The 17,833-nt window shown below is 46.8% G+C and overlaps 1 protein-coding gene across 1 annotated transcript; it reads left to right on the forward strand.

The window, feature by feature from the left end:
• Positions 1–1,203: 1,203 nt before the first annotated feature.
• Positions 1,204–15,375, forward strand: Clrn3 (clarin 3). The gene is made up of 3 exons (XM_052761988.1): positions 1,204–1,432; positions 10,618–10,797; positions 15,062–15,375. The coding sequence occupies exons 1-3, from the start codon at positions 1,204–1,206 to the stop codon at positions 15,331–15,333; spliced, it is 681 nt and encodes a 226-aa protein (XP_052617948.1). The 3' UTR covers positions 15,334–15,375.
• Positions 15,376–17,833: the final 2,458 nt, after the last annotated feature.

Genomic DNA, 17,833 nt, shown 5'->3' on the forward strand with positions numbered 1-17,833 from the left:
CAAAGGACACAATAAAAAAAATGAAATTAAAGAATAGGATGTGAGCCTGTTTGTAATCTCAAGAAATGAGTGGGCAGGTGTCACTGAGGACTGGAAATGACTACTGACAGACTGTTAACTGCTGGGCCTTAAGGATAAGAGTTAGAGATTATGGTGGTTTGAATGAAAATAGCCCACATTATCTCATGGTCTCATGTATTTGAATGTTTGGTTCCCAGTTGGTAGACTCTTTAGGAAGGATTAGGAGGTGTGGCCTTGTGGGAGGAGGTGTGGCCTTGTTGGAGGAGATATGTCACTGTGGGTGGACTTTGGGGTTTCAAAAGCCCATGCCAGACCCAGTCTTGCTCTCTCTTTGCCTCCTGTCTGCAATTCAGGATATAAGCTCTCAGTTACTCCTCCAATACCATGAATGTGAGCTGCTACACACGCTGCCATGGTGATCATGGACTGACTCTCTGAAACTGTAAGCAAGGCCCAGTTAAAGGCTTTCTTTGTAAGTTGCCCTGGTCATGGTGTCCCTTCACAGTAATAGAAAAGTAAATAAGACAGAGATCTAAACAAGAATGTTTAAAATCACTTTTAGCAGAGTACTAAAGACTGATACTGTTATACCCTCTGATGCTATCATTTAAATAAGATGCAAATAGGATGCCATTTGGAAGAGGGAATTTGAGGGGCACCCCTCCCTGATAAGGCCTAAGAATAAGGATGTGTAACCTAGAAGGGTGGAAGTTTGCTTTGGGAATCTGAGTAAAAGACAAATCCATCATAGAAGGTGATTCCCAAAGGTGCTGGGGTCTTGTGCTATCATCTCTTTGGGGTACAGGTCTGTACTCTCATCATTTGAGAATTCAAATTGTGTCCTGACACAGGAGGTTGACTTGGCTTCTGTGGCACAATAAAGGTTGTAAATTAGTCATGTGATTGAGGAAGTCTTGGAAGAATTGCCCAGCCCTTCTTCATGCTGGTTGGCTGCAGCCATAGCAACTGCTTGTTCTAGACCAAAGTTCAGGGTCCGCACATCTTTATGGCCTTGTTCACAGTTCAATGTTCAGGAGCATAAAACTTCCCACGAAGACACAGGTTTTACATTCACAACAGAATACTAGACCTCCTTTCTAAATACTGGACTCCAAATGACAAGGCCCCCAAACACTCTGAGGTGGTGGTTGTTCTATCCTAGGGGGCTTTTCTCCTGAGAAAATGCCGACCACACAGAAGACATTGTTGTTCCTATCTGGCTTTGTCACAAGCCTTGGCTCCGTTGTTGTCATCTGCTCGATCCTGGGGACACAGGCATGGGTCACTAGCACTATTTTCTTCACAGACGCTATTTCCAATGGGACCATTGTCATCACCTACGGCCTCTTCCGTGGTACGAGTGCTCAAGATTTGAATGAAGGCCTTCAAGATCTGGATAAAAACTTTGAGGGTAAGTGATCATCTCATTTGAATGGGGAGAGCAGGAGTGGGTAAGATTTCCATCATTCTACATCTGGACCAAAGAGCCATTAAAATCAGTTTCTTCGAAGCCCTAATTTAGGCTATCAGTGGACTAACTCGTAATTTTGAAAAACTCTTTAGCATTATTTCAGACTCTTTGGCACTGGTTATCTTGTTATTGCTAGAGTCTAAACTATTCTAACAGCCGCTGGGCTTGAATGTACCTATCTAGTTTATTGACAAGTAAATAATTAAGTTAAAGTATGTGGTAGCTTTATGGTGTTTAATAACCAGCAGGAGCAGCATTTTAAAGGACGTTGACCATGGATTTTGACGAGGTGCATCCAGCTCCCTCCAGAAGTTCCTAAGTACTCATATAGGGTAAATGTCAAGCAGAAAACGTCAACATCCAGTGCGTATTTCTCAGCTTCTTGAGCTTACACTTTTGTATTCAAACTATATAATTGTTGGAAATGACATTTAATTCCTATCAGTCCTATCACTTACAGGAATTCCTATTTGTTCCTTATTTCTGATATAATAATGTCTTGCTCTGAGGAGATACAAAATAAGAAACCATTGAGGATAAGCGAATGTAGCTACTTGAGTTTCAGAGTTTGAGATCTGGCATTATGGTTCTTGAAATGTGAAAGTCACATCTGTACGTTGTATAGCATATAAGTGGACTTTGAATTGCATAGTCATGTGTGCAGGGTCTGTACAGCCGATTGGGGGGATGTAAGCACCATCTACTACCTTATGCCAGTGTCATGTTGGGTGCTCATACTCCAGGATGGAGTTCTAGGAGGTTTATGATTCACTAATGAAATGGTTTCCATAAATCCAGGGCAATGTGTTTCTAACTACCAATGGGTCTTTGAGTGGTAGGAAAACCACATCTTCCCTGAGGTTTCAGCGGCTTCTCCCCTCCCCTGGTGCTGGCCGCAGCCTAGAGACCGACTCTCCAGCAACCAGGAGCTACGGTTTCAAAGGCCCCTTCAGTGATACCGTTTTCAAAAACAAAAGTATGCTTGTTTGTGAATCGTCCGGCAGATTTAAACGCTTTACATTTGAGACAGAAGTCTACAGTGTCGACTTGGGATCAGTTGATTCCATCTAGAGATTGATGGCCTCCATGGAAACTCTGAGTCTCTAGCCAGGGAGCCCCAGAGAAGGACAGGAAAGGTCAGGCCTGGCAAACCAGCCCTACGTGACTGGGAGTAAGCTGGTGTCTGGAGAGCAGGGACAGCTTCAGTCACAGGGAGCACAGCTTGGGGTCAATGCCAACTCGGTCCTTGCCCTTAGTGTAGCAACAGAGGCAGAATGCTTGTGTCCCTTGTGCCTGGTTCTCTCTGTTTTCATCCTTTGCTACTGGAAAGCCACACTCTAACTACCCCTCAAACTCATTGTCCAACCTCCCATTGCTGCAGAGGGTCAGCAAGCACTCAGGGGAGGAACATGCTGCGCAGTTGCTGGTTGGCATCTAGGGGCCACTCAGGGACTATGGGATTTTCCATACCTGTGACTGCGGTAATCACTGAACATGTAAACAGTTCTCCCAGACAGGATGTCGTTTTTAGACCATGTAGGCAATGCTAAAGATCCTCTGTTGCTTACCCTGTCAACAGAATCCAGTATTTACACTGGGACACTTTGCTCTCCTGTGAGTAAGTCAGGCCTGCAATATACATCATTAGCCAATCATTGGTAGCAAAATTAAATCTGTATAAAATGAAATAGGCATAGTCCTGTTTGGCACTGGTAGATGGATGCTTCCCCTTGAAAAGCCAAGTGTTTGAGTTTTGTGGCTAAGGCCGGGACGTGCTGAAATCCTCAGGCGGTGATGTGTATCACCAGGCCCTGTTATACTTCGGCAGGGGAATCTAACATGTTGTGTCTATTTGGACTATAGAGTTTGAAGTGAAAGAGCAGAATGGGCAACAGTATTTGGTGTAAAGTGAAAAAATCATTCAGCCAACAATGGGTCAATGAATGGAGGTGATGCCTAGTCAGCCCCAGTGAGGAAACTTTCTGTTGTGGAATTGGGCTAACATTGAGCTCAGGCTGGCTAGATGGGTCCTGGTTTGTCTAATACCCAGATAAGTGACAGTTTAGCTCTGTCTAGCCATGACTGGATGGTCTTTGCTACTCCTAAAGTTCTAGCTGTATAATTTCAGCTCAAAATATCTGCTATGTGACTTAGGAACTGATAGGATTTGTGCACAGTTCCTGTCATGAAGTACTCCCTATTTAGGGCCAGGGGAAGCTCCTCCTCTGCTGAAATGCAACACCCTGCACTCATGTAAGTCTCCACAACAGCTAGAGGTGGGGTGGTGAACACAGCTCCGTGGACTCATAGGAGGACCTGTGCTCACACTCACGAGGGTGTGCCTCCTCCTGCCACCTTCAGTTTGACTCTTGAGTGCTTTATAACAGGATGGACCTAAGGGGCATGATGTGCACTATTTCCCCAGGGTGGCAGGAATGGGGCAATGTGTCATGTGGCTGTGGCATCCCTCAGAATGGGATCTCCATCCAGTATTACCCAGCCTACATCCTCACCAGACCAAGCATCCTCACAGAATTATTTTGGCATTTCAATGAATGCTATTTCTCCTCCCATAGCACTTGGTCCCAAGAACATCTCAGTTAGTAGACACGTGACACTTCAACAGCCACATTACCATGGCACTGACTCTGGCCTGGAGATACAATCTCCTGGATGATACAGAGACTCCCTGCACTTGACCTCCCATGCCAACAAGAAAAATTCCAGATTCAGGTCCCATTCCTCCTGTTTAAAAAAAAAAAAATCTTACTAGATGCATTATTTTCTAGGTAACTATGGCAAAACATCTGAGAGAAACAACATGCAGGAGGGAGGGTTTAGTTTTAGTTCCTGGTTCTAGAGGGATTCCAGCCCACCATGGTGGGCAAGGCACGGCAGAGCTGTGTTCAGTGTGAGGTAGTCTTTTCACATAGTGTGGATCAGATAGCAGAGAACACACGCCAGAACCCAAGTGGGTACAGCCTTCATAGGTCTACCCCTAATAATCTACTTCTAGTAGCCAGTCTGTGTCTCTGGAAGTTTCCACAGCCTTTAAACCAGTGCCATAGACTGGAGTTTGAGCTTTGAAAATTTAAGCTGGTGGGGGACGTTCTAGTCAATTCCTAATATCAGGTGTGATGGTCAACACTGATTATCAACCTGATGAGAAACAGGGAGATAAGCCCTGGGCATGTCTGGGAGGGAGTTTCTATATTGGGTTAATTGAGGTGAGAAGATGCATACTAAATGTGGGTGGCATCGTCTCATGGATAGAGGTCTTGAACTACAGAAAATGGAGGTGAGCTGATCATCAGCATTCATTCATCTCTCTCTCTGCTTCCTGACTGCAGATGCAGTGTGTATAGTTGTCTCAAGCTCCTGCTGCCACGTTTTCCCCACCGTGGTGGAACGTAGTCTCAAACTGTGAGCCAAAATAAGCCCTCCTCTCCTTAAATTGCTTTTGTTAAGCCCTTGATTGTAGCAATAAAAAAAGTGATTAATACACTGGGTGATTTGAGGGCAAATGGATTGTAATTCTGACTCAGGGTTGATGGTCCCCAACCTTGCCTTGGCTAGGTTGACACAAGCTTTGGGCATTACTTTCATGCCCCTTGGCAGTAGGCTGCTTGAAGTTGATTTTTTTTTTATTGTGACAGCTTAGGACACAACCTTACAAATGAACCAAGGCAGGCTGAGGGTAAATGTCAGGCTCAATGGTCTCTGCACTCAGGCCAAGGACCAACTATCACCAGCTATCACCGAAGGGCTTGTCACGGTCTGGCTTCTCCTCTGTCCCCAGGCTCCACTGGCTCCTCTTTCTTTTCTGTGATCTCAACATTGCACTATTAAACAGAACCGAATTGAGAAGGTAAACACAACCCAGAAACTAGTCGCAAAGTAAAGAATAAATGAAGCTGACTTCTTGAGACTATAGGAAAACCCTACCTCCCTACTCTGACTTCATCTCATGTATCAGAACGTGTCTCCTGGAGAAGGACTGTCTACCCTTTTTCCCTTCTCAGAGATGTGACCACATTGGAAGAAGGAGATGGAAGGAATGGAGGGGGCCAAACCAGAGGCCTTAGTCACATTTCTCCCAAGACAATCTTGGCAACTGTCCAAGAGGTTGAGGTGCTAGCTGTGAGTTCCTGGGAGGGCCTAGGTCCTGCTCTAAGATCTGTCCATACTGCGATGCCCACTAATGGAAACATCACACTGAGTCAGGTCCCTGGTGGCCACGTGTCTGAGGAAGTGGAATCAGATCCTGTCTGAAGAATCAGTTTTAGTTACTTGTGTTTCTGCGGTAAAATATCTGACAAAACCCCAGTCCATCACAGTGGAGAAAGTCACCAAGATAGGAGCTTGAGGCTGCCAGTCACATCGCATCCACAGTTAGAAAACAGAGAGCCGGGAGGGGTGAAGGCTGGTGTTCATCTTTAAGGTAGATCCTCCCACTTCACTTAACCCAATCTAGAAACTCCCTCACAGTCATGCAAAGAGGTTTGCGTCCCTGCTAATTCTAGATTCTGTAAGTTGAGAGTCTCAACCATCACATTCAATGTCTGTGAACTTACGGAAAACAAGGCCTGGAGGTGGAGGGCAGATGGCCGCTGGGACTGAGTGAATGGATCTAGTCCTGTGGGGAGCTGGGTGTCTGGATGCCCAGCTGAGATATCTAGTGTCCTCTCTGCGGCTGCCTGCTCTTGGCCTCTTTCTGAGGACACCAGAATCAGGGCAATTAGCTCCAATTGTGAGGGGACTCCTGATTCAGAAGCTTGTCCCCTGAAAGAAAGAAAAAGAACGCCATGTATCTGCTAATTTTATGGGGAGGGAGCAGCTGTCAGATGCTGGGAGGGTTATTGTTATTGCGTTCCAGCTAACTCTCACCAAACTTTCAGCTATCATTGTCTGAATTCGGAGGCAGGAGCTGGAAAGACGTAGCTGTCATACCTAGGGGGCATGGAATTCAGAAACAAGTTTTACAATGCAGCAGTTAAAATTAAGATGAATTGCCCCCCAAGTACGTAGGAAAGTATGAGTCAACAGCCCCAAATTAACTCTCTTTGGAAAATTACGTCTGCTAAATCTTATTGAAAGTCAAGGCAGAGCTAAATTTGATTGTCATTTTCTTTTTCTTTCTGTGCATGTGTGTCACGTGCAAGTGCTTGTGCATACGTGTGCACATATACAAGGAAGCTAGAGGTCAACAATGTATGTGTGTTTTCTAATTATGTCCATCTTGTTTGTTTATTTTTAATTTCATGTGTATATGTGTGTGCCTGTACAAGTTTATGTGTGCCACGTGGATGCAGCAGCTCAAAGAGACCAGAGAAAGGTACTGGCTCCCCTGTAATGAGAACCTCTAAGTAGGTGCTGGAAAAGGAAGCTGGGTTCTCTACAAGAACAGTACGCATTCTTAACTGCTGAGCCATCTCCCCAACCCCCTCCACCTTGTGTTTTGAGACAAGGTCTCTAAGGGAACCTGGAGCTCACTGATTGTTTCTGCTGGGCTGGCTGGCAAGCAAGCTAGGCTCCCCAGGACTGGGATTACAGGCACTGTGCCTGCTTCTTTTTGAAACATGGCCTCTGGGAGGGTTGATCTGAGGCCCCTATGCCTTCAGGGCAAGCATTTCATCCACTGAGCCATGTCTGCAGCCCTTCATGGTCACCTTCTAATGGAATATTCCATTTGCAAATGAATACCCATCACTTACAGCTCTAAGTCAGCGTGTGAGGTAGAGAGATACTCAGAGAATTCCAGGTGTTTGGGACACAGGGCATGTTCCTCACACTCAGGTTTCTGCTCTTGACTTAAATATTCCAGTTATTTCCTTGACTGCAGAACTCTGCCAAGGAGAGAGAAAGTTCTTTTGTCCCCAGTCACCTTCCCTTGAGATCCAGGGTTTCCTCCCGACCTGGCTGCTGGGGAAGGGGAAGTGGATCCACCTTGAGATGATGAATAGCTGACACATCCACAGGGACCAGCCTGGACCTCTGGCTGGGTGTGTCTCAGCTCTGTTGCTTTTTCCTATTCTTCTTCTGATGTCACCTCCCCCCAGTTTCAGAATCAGCACGTACTGAGTTAGCACCAGCAAAACCTCCCAAACATGGCATCTACATAGAGCGTGGAGAAGCAGGCAAGAGACAGCACTTGGTTAAGTCAGGGGCAAGTGCAGCCCCAGTCCAGGTGGTCTTTGAGAGCCTCACTTGGGCTACAGGGTAGAGAACATAAGACAGGGATCAATCCCCCAAGGGGGTCACTGGCAGAAGTCACTGAAAAGCCCAGTCACCATGGCAACAAGGAGGTGTTGCCTATGGAAGCTGAGCTTTGCCCCAGTGCATCTGAGCAGTGAAATGTTCTACTGTGGAGGTGGGAGGTCATGGTCCACTCGCTGCTGAGCTGGGGTTTCTCTTCTTTTGCAGGCTCTGTTCTCCCAGGGTTACCAGGGATGCAAGTTGATGTTTATCACATGCTACGAGTTCCTGTCTCTTCTGCCCCTCTTTCCTGCACATCCCTTTACCCTTTAAGCCAGTGTCCTGTGTTAAGCAGTGTATCTGTTGCTGCTGCCCTCAGGCCACTTCCTTCCAGGAGATACCTGCTCTGGGCTCAGTCCCACACTACTCAGGGTGACTCCTCTTTCTTCAAGGAGGACTTCTGCTACCGCCCAATTTTTTTGGCCCCACCTCTTTTCATGCCTACTTTGTCTAGTAAGAGGACATTGCAGATTTAGAAAAATAAATACAAGGACTTAAAACTTAAGATGATTTCACCCAAACTGGGTCGAGCACATACTCTTACTCAAGGTAAATGTCAGATCCTGGGGTCCTGGGTCCACTCAGATCTCTCAGAAACACAGTTCAGTAAAGACGATTCCTTTAAAAAAAAAAAAAAAAGAATTACTAATTTTATTTTATGGTTTGCCTACATGTATATGTGTGTGCCATGTGCCTATGGAAGTCAGAAGAAGATGTTGACCCCTCTGGAACTAGAGTTTACAGATAATTGTGAACCACCATGTGGGTGATAGGAATCGAACTCATGTTCTCTGCCATTACAACCAGTGTTCTTAACCACTGAGCCATCTCTCCAGGCCCCCATTTCTTACACAAGTCTCGCAGTCACATAGGGGCTCTCATTTTCCTTGAAGAGTCAGAAAGGAGACCCAGGCGCCTGGTATGCAGGTTCTACACTGAACATCTGGAGCATGGGTGAAATTAAGGGCATGCACAGTACGGCTTGACCCACGGAGAACTTCTCAATAATTGCCTCAGTCCAGGACAGAGAGGAGCACCTTGCAAAGAGGGGGTGATGATGGCAAACGTAGGACATGGTTCAGGAGATGCTTTGAAGTTCCTCTTGTCCCGCGGGAGCCAGCACATACGGCCCTGGAAGTGAAGAATCCAGGTCTGCCTGACTACTTCCTGTTCCTTAAAGCGGCGCTGTGCTAAGGGTGTGAACATCTCCACATCTGTGGGGACCAGAGAAACAGGAAGAGGAAGAAGAGGAAGAAGGAGCCTTTGGCTAGTTCTTACTTATCCCTCAGTGGCTACTGTGGCTTGCAGTTTCCAGTGGTTTTGTTGGTGTTGTTATAGTTGGTACCACAATCTCTTTCCCTGATTGTCTTTTCCTTGGGACTTCATAGACTATCTCTAAATACTTTCATGTGGGATCCTGACATACCCTGACAGCCATTAGAGAGATGCTCGGCACACCTAGGAAGAGCACACCTGCCATGTCTGGTCTTTTGGGTGGAAGTAGAGCAGGAAGTGGGGGAGCTAGGTGCCCTGGAAAATGGCTGCTAGAGCTCAGGAGCCCTGTGGGTCTGATGACTCACAGCCCAGCGCACCTGCACTGTGCTTTCCATGAGTGTAGAACCCCCATGGAGCTTCTTTGCATTTAAGATACATGCAGGTGCAATTTCGTGAAATGTGTTAAGCTTAGACAGAAGTCTGAGGGTGAACCAGAGGGTTGTGTTCCTAGCTGTCTCCAGGGTTTGAGTCAGAGACAGGGACATGGAGTCTGGACCCAGGGAAAGGCCCCTGATTTGCCCCAGCAAGAAACGTTTTCCTGTCTCCACTGTAAGCTGTGAGCTAGCACCTCTCTGGTCGTTTCTGCCAGCCTTTATTCTCCAGCTTTTTTTTCTCTGCCAGCTGCTCCTGGCTCCCTGAGTTCTTCCAAGCCATGGGGTTTATGGGATCCTCACTGCGCATGAGTTTGCACAGTGACCCACCCTAAGGGTTTCTGTTAGAAGCAACTAATTCTCAGACCCGAAGGAAAGTGATGGCGATGGAATTGCCACCTATCCATGGGCCAGGCTCTGAGGGAAGAGATCACTGGTAAGGAAGCTGCAGGCATGAGGGACACCCTCTGCTAGAACTTGACAACTAAGATAAACATCCAGGTGCTTTCAGGGCTGTGACTATGCAGTCAAGTAAAGCCAATGACTGGCCTGCCATGGTGGATGCGGTCCCATTCTTGTGTGTTCATGTATGTTCCTGTCTGTACATGTGCATTCAGTGTGTATATGCAGGTGCACATGCATATGTATATATGTGCATATCAAGGTAAAAGGTCAACTCCAGATGCTATTTTATTTTTTATTTTATTTTATTTTTGGTTTTTTGAGACAGGGTTTTTCTGTGTAGCTTTGTGCCTTTCCTGGAACTCACTTGGTAGCCCAGGCTGGCCTTGAACTCACAGAGATCCGCCTGCCTCTGCCTCCCGAGTGCTGGGATTAATGGCATGAGCCACCACCGCCCGGCCCAGATGCTATTCTTCAGGTGATGCCCGTCTTGGTTTTTGAGACAGGGTCTCTGGTTGAACCTGGAGCTCACTAATTCAACCAGACTGGCTGTCCAGTGAGCCCCAGGATCCACCTGTCTCAACTGTCTCCCCAACAGTGAGATGGCAAGTACTCACCCCCACAGCTGGCTTTGTTAGGTGGGTTCTGGGGATTGAACACAGATTCCATGCTTCTACATCGCATTACTGACTGAGCCGTCTTCCAGTCTGTGCCATCTTCTTCTTGCAGGATGAATGGTATTCTCCGACACCACACCTTCTCTAGCTTGGCTGCACTTAGGATTTTTATTCTGCACTGGGCATTCACCAAATGTTGCTTTAGTTTTAGGGATATTGGGCAATTCTTCCCAGAAGTCTCTGCATTTGGTGGCCATCATATTCCTGATCCTGAGTCTGGGAGCTTCCGTCCTGAGCTCAGTGTTCACCTTCTACAACAGCATCAGCAACCCTTACCAGACATTCCTGGGACCTATGGGCGTCTACACCTGGAATGGACTCAGTGGTGAGTTTCCTGAGAAGACTCAAGTGTACATGCATGCACACACATACACATGGGCATACACACGCATACATGTGTACACGTGCACACATAGGTGTACACATATGCACACTGATGCATGCTCATGAACACACATGAACACACATTGCTCTCCTTCTTGCCTACACAAGGTGAAAACTTGGACTCCAGAGATGCCACACCTGGGTGGCTAAGCCACAGAGCAAGGGAGGATGCCATCTGGGACCAACACTCTTCTTGTGGGCTAGGATGTCGTGTGGTTGCTAGGTGATTTTGTTATTTTGTGGGTGGGTACCTGGGTGGAGGATGGAGTCCAGATGGGAAGTGGATTATGCTGTGACTCAGACAAAAGACTCTGTGGGCTTTGTCCATGTACTGCAACCCCCACATCTGCCTAGTGGGACTGAGAAGCAGAGGTTAGGGGACTTGGTTACAAATCCAGATATAGGTCCCTAGCATCACGGGCCTTCTATCAGCCACCAGACCTCACTCACTGCCAGGCTAGACAATGAATTAATTGTTCTTAGTCTTGCTCGTGCAACTCGGATCCAACAGAAGCAGAGGCCTCAGACATGGCTGGATTTGGAGATTACATTGTGGACGATCTGTTTCTCTTGATCATTGTATCGGTTGATTTCCCAGTGTGTGGTCTATAGCTACACAGTTGAGTCAGTTCTCTAAAAGGTCATTCGTCTGTACACACCCTGGACTCTGCCAGCAGCAGCTCTAGAGGAAAGGCCTGCCATATCCCAGGTGTCAGGAGAGCATCCCAGGCCCAGTTCTCATGGACTCACACCTTGACATGGCCTGATCAGTCTCTGAAGCCCAGAAAGACAAACTGGCCATCAAGTTGGCTAAGAACACTTGTCCATACTGGAGCTGGATCCAGAGTCAGCTTTTCTCTAGCCTCAGAGGCACATGAGGGACGAGGGGTGGGTTCCCAGAGGAGAAGGGGAAATGCAGGAGGCTAGGCTGGGTCTCTCTGCAGCCCATGGGGCTGCCAGCTGGCCCTTTGAGGCTGTAGCCTCATCTCCTTCCCCTGCAGGGGAGGACAGACTGCTGTACAAGTGTCAGAGCCCCACACATGTCTGCAGAGGAAAACAAGTCCAGACAATCTCCCCTCAGCCTGCCTATGTCTAGTCACAAAGAGCTATGCTGTGGGGAGAGAGTTCCCCTCACAGTACTTCTGCCTCAGGGGTATATTCTAACTCAGAGGGAGAGACAGTGATGTCAGCAGAAAAAAAAAAAAAACCCAACACCTGGAAGGGGTATAAAAGGGGCAGGTTTGCATTCTGAGCTGGGTCTGGAGGAGGCCTTTGGGCAAGCACAGGAGTTGGGAGTAGCCTTTTGTGTCCTGATGCTCAGTAAGCCAGATTCTGTCCTCATACACCCTCAGAGAGCCTTTAATTTTCTGCCCTTATCTGGAGGGTTACAGGGTTTAGTGAGAACCGGTTTGCAAAGCAGCTAATCCTGCAGAAGGGCCTCTGTGCATCATTAACAATGGAGCTTCCTAGCTTTTGGGGCACTGTGAGGGAGGGTTACTGTCAGACTGACTTTAAGGCCCTGGAGAATGCCAAAATCCCCTGTGGAGCTAGGCTTGCCCATGCTCTTCTGGGCTGCATGCGGTAAGCAGGCCCAGTGGGTAGAAGAGGAAGTGGATTACCTGGTTGGTTTCTAAGGGAAAGAAACAGCAATAACACCACCTGAGGCTTGTACCCCCTGACCTCAGCCCACACTGGCCCCAGTGTGGCCAGAGTTGGCCACAGGGGATTTTAAGGTAGGCGGAGGGGAGGTTGGATCCAGAGAGACTGTCACAAACTGTTTGCTCCAGACATCCTCAACAGGAGAACATAGGAAGCAATGAGTAGGTATCATAGCCCAGCGGGGATAGGCTCCTCCAGAAGTCCATGTCCCCAAGCCTTGAAGAACAGCTCACTGCTGCCTGCTCCCTGCCTCCAGTAGCCCTCCAGTCTACAGCTCTGGAGAAGATGTGCAGCTAGCCAGGCCTAGATGGAGGCCTATACTCCCAGGTACTTAGGAAGGTGAGGTGGGAAGACCCCCAAGTTCAAGACCTGTCTGGCTGCAGAGGAGGTTCAAGGCCTGCTCAATACAAATCATGAAAAGAGGGCTGGAGTGTGATTCAGTGGTAGAGTACTTGCTTACTGTTTTCAAGGATCTAGATTGAATCTCCAGTATTTCAGGAAGGAAGGAAGGAAGGAAGGAAGGAAGGAAGGAAGGAAGGAAGGAAGGAAGGAAGGAAGGAAAGGTAATCAATTAACTAGAAGTGATGTGGAGCCCAAGGCTCCAGGCATCTGCCTCTAAGGGACCCAGATAGGCAAGGTGTCTACATGCCAGCCCTTCCCCAGGCAAATCAAAGCTCCAGACAATCCACTTTAGGGTAAAGGCATTAACCTTGTGTTCATTCCACCCCTTTATGATTAATTAAGCTTTTATAAGAAACTTCACAAGAGGAAAATGAAGGATAATGAAGGTGTGAGAGGCGCCCAGTGAGCATCAGAGGAGCGGGACTTTTGTTCATACAAATAATTAAGAAATAAAGCCATTATTTTGTGGGTGAGGTGTGTCATCAAGGGCTGTTCAAACATTCTCCTCATGCAAACCCCCCTAATTAGCTTCCCTCAGAGGACCGTTTGGGGAGCTTTCCTGCCTGTGGGTTGGGATACAACCGATGCCCGAGACTTCACTAAGCTTTAATGCACATTTCTGTGTATGTCAGCAGAGGAAGGATCCCAGAAGACTTCATCCTGGGGATTCCCCTGATGTGTCAGACCCTACCGGGGCATGAGCATCCATCCTCATCCTCACCTTCCTCCTAAAGTTTTTTCATTCCAGTGTCCCTGGTATATGAATCTTAGCCACTGCAGACATCACTACCATCATTTTCCAAACATTTTCACCAGCTCAAAGAGAGACTTCATGTCTCCTGGTTACTACCTGCCTCTCACTCATCTAAGCAGCTATTGGTCTGCTTTGCTGTAGACACTTCCTGGTTCAAGGCCACACTTGGCTGAGTCATGCAGAGTGGACCAGCTGCAGCAGCTGTCGAGAGCTCCCCTGCGTCCATGTCCAGCACTCCAGAGCCTGTGGTTCTCTTGCTCCTGGTGGGATGTACCCCTCACAGTTGGGGGTGACCCACTGCCAATCTCTGCTCTTATGGAGGTGGCTTCTTCCACCTAGGATGCTGGTGTTTTACCAAGTCTTGTTTGTCCATTCACACCTCCCCGTACACTCACTGTATCCACTCTCCATCCCCTGTCCACTCACTCACACCTGCTACATATGTGTCCCTAGGGCATAGGCTGTGGTAGGCCAGTCACCCAGCGACAGCTTCTGATGGGATCTGAGCCTGCAGGTTAGATACTTCCCTGAATGATATTTGGAATTTCGTGCCTAGAATCGAGTTTATACCTTACATCTTATTTTTACATTCTCCTTCATCTTGAAACACTATAGAATCCCATTAGAACACTATTCAATAAATGCTTATCATGTATTCCATAAAGAAAATAAGCAATATTAAAAATGCATGGGGACTGTGCACAGTTAGAGGGATAACTCAGCAGTTAAGGGTGACTGCTGCCCAGTCCCTAATCCTAAGGACCTGAGTTGGAATCTACCCCCTCCCAACAATGGGTGGTTCAGAAACGCCTCTAACATCTGCTCCAAGGGATCTGATGGCCTATTCTGGTCCCTGTGGGTGGCTACCTACATATATGTGTACATACATTCACACAGACACATGCTCATATGCATGTAAATAATTAAAATAACTTTAAAACATGCACCACAAGAACAGGTAGATGGTTCAATGAATACAGTGATCACTGCAAAGAAATAATGGCCTGAGTTCAGATCCCCAGCACCCAAGAAAACAGCCAGGCCACGTGGTGCACATCTGTAACCACATCCCTGGGTGGGCGGTGACACTAGACCGGGATCTTGGAGGCTTGCTGCTGAAACAGGGAGTTCCAGGTTCAGTGGAAAACCCTGACCTCTCTGCAAAAATAAATAAATAGATAAATAGACAAACAAACAAACAAATAAATAAATAAATAGGAAAGTGGTAGAAACAAACAACTGGTGTTGTCCTTTGGCCTACACATATGTGCATATACATGTGTTCACATTCAGACACATACCACAGAAAGGCACATGCATACATGCACACATGTACGGACAAAAATAACGTTAAGAATGCCTCATTTATGAAGCTCAATCTTCTTTTCAGCATCCTTTGTGTTCCTGACCATGTTACTGTTCGTGGGGAATACAGAGTCCAACCATCTCTCAGAAGAGCTGTCCCAGAAGCTTTACCCAGACACCGTCAACGAGAGAACAACCCACACTTACGGATACTCATTTTGGCTCATTCTGCTTGTCATCCTTCTGAATATTGTCACTGTGGTCATCATCATTTTCTATCAGAAGGCCCGATACCAGCAGAAGCAGGAGCAGAGAAAGCCGGTGGAATATGCTCCCAGGGACGGCATTTTATTCTGAGTCTCGTCTGGCATCACATTCGCACTGTCTCTGCCAGTAGTAACCGGCTAGCTCCTCTGGACAATCTGCATGGTAGAGTGACTGTCAGGTGCGATACCTTCTGTAACCATGATACCATGTCCTTCCTAGGCGATGCTTGTACACTTCTCCACGGCTATCCCCCTGGAAAGAGTTTTCTCATGAGGGCAAGGTAATGAGTGGGGAAGGGTGTGGGCTAGAGTGCTCCCAGAGGGGGTGGTCTGGGGCCTGCAGGCCCTTCCCTCCTGGCCTTGTTATCCACAGTAATAAAGGTCTGAGTTTTCGCCTTTCCTGTGACCAGCTCAAAGGACTGTAGCCCCCATGATCTTGTCCGTAGGAAGGACCAGTTATTTCTCCCTGCTGTAGGAACAAAGGCATTCTGAACTTGTTTATCCAGAGTCAAGAGTTAGATACAAAAAGATAAAGGATGAAATGACCCTGCAGGCTCATTTCCTTTAATGAGGGCTAGACAGGTGTAGAATTTAGGCCTTGGGAAACCTTGCACGAACTGGTTAGAGGTGAAATATAGTCACTGTGGTCAGTTTTTCCAGTAGACAGACAACCAGCAAAATGGGAAAGGCACCAACATTTATTCTACATGTTTTTCCAGGAGGATATTTCCTTTGAAAATCTCACTGAGAACCCTTCAGCCTTGACTATTTTACAATGGAAAGTGACCCCTTTCATGTGTTGATGGAGTTGTGAAGCAGTAGCTCTGTGACAAGGAGTGGATCCTATGAAGTCCTCAAGGATAAATGGCCTTCAACACTCAGACTTAGAGGTGTGAGCTGGGTCCCCACAATGTGGGCAGCACCATGCTGAGTCCTCACCCTCCTGGAGTTTACTGTCAGGCAGCCTAGGCAGACATTTAATGAACACTCACTTGACTCCAATCAAAACAGTTGCTTAGGGTTGGGGGGTCCCTCCACTGGAGAGCACTAAAGTGCCTAGCATGTGCAAGGCCCTGGGTTCCATCCCTAGCTCTATAAAAATGAAACAAACATGTAGTTACAAATTTGTGCTTGTGTTTTGAAGGGACAATCTCGATCATACTCCACCTTGAAGTCCTACTAACTCAAGATTATACTTTATCTGTTAAATTATTAAAAATTTACTATGCTTTATTTCTTTGTGTGTGTACATGTGCATAGGCCATGATGTGTGTGTCTGTGTGTCTCTTTGTGTGTAGAGATCAGATGACAAGCTTCAGGAGTTGGTTCTCTCTTCTACCATGTGAGACCTACTGAGCTATCTTGTGGACTGACTACTAAATTATTACACAGTTTGGATTTGGGCAACAATGGCTTAGTGGATAAAAGTGCTTGCCACCAAGCCTGAAGACCCTAGTCCATTCTAAATGACCCACATAGAGGAAAGAAAGAGCTGACTCCTACAAGTAGTCCTCTGATCTCTGTTCATACATTGTGGCATGTGCATGCCCATAGCCACAACCATGCTTCCCTATACAATACACAAAATAAACACATGAATATAAAATTTAAAATGACTCATTATTGTTCATCTAAAAATTTTGGTATATATATATATATATATATATATATATATATATATATATATATATATATATCAGAATCCTGCTTTACAAAGAGAGGTGAAGTGAGGTGCCTTTGCTCTGTGTGAAGGCAGCAGGTGATGAACTCACACACGCCTTCAGTGAGTCTCCTTAAGCAAGGACCAAACATTACCCTTCCACAGGGGGTCCTGCTGTGGATATCGCTCTGTATGCTGTAAATGTGTTGCTCTGATTGGTTGATAAATAAAATGCTGATTGGCCAGTAGCCAGGCAGAAAGTATAGGTGGGGTAAACAGACAAGGAGAATTCTGGGAACAGGAAAGCTGAGTCAGGAGACGCCAGCCCACCATCCAGGGAGCAGCATGTAATGGCACACAGGTAAAGCCACAGAACATGTGGCAACATATAGATTAACAGAAATGATCTGAGTTTAAATGTAAGAGCTAGTCAGTGGTAGGCCTGAGCTAATGACCAAGCAGTTTTAATTAATATATGCTTCTGAGTGATTATTTTATAAGCAGCTGCAGGGTCCGTGGGGCTGGGCAAGACCAAAGAAAACTTCAGCTACAGGGTCCATCCAGGCCTCCTCTTCCAGGCAGGAGAACAGTATTTCAGTGAACATCCGAGACACAATGAGATGGATGGCTTTTCCCTCCAAGGCTGCTGGATAGTAATTTGCTACCCAAAAACTATTAACGTGTGTGCAGTCACTTACATTTCTGCAATGGATCCACCTGAAATACCTTTTTAAAAATATATATAAAAATATTCCATAGAATGAGGGTGTTTCAGTGATCACAATATGATCTCCCCCTTAGAGAACCACACGGTTTGGTGGCCCACACCTGTGACCCCAGCTCCCATGAAGCAGAGGATTACACAACTTTGAAATCTGTCTGGTATGTTGGGAGTTCCAAGCCAGTTAGGTGGAACCGGAATCCGTGTTCC

This window comes from Peromyscus californicus, unplaced genomic scaffold (assembly GCF_007827085.1).
Source record: "Peromyscus californicus insignis strain IS unplaced genomic scaffold, ASM782708v3 Scaffold_4__1_contigs__length_199733344, whole genome shotgun sequence".
NCBI lineage: Eukaryota > Metazoa > Chordata > Mammalia > Rodentia > Cricetidae > Peromyscus > Peromyscus californicus.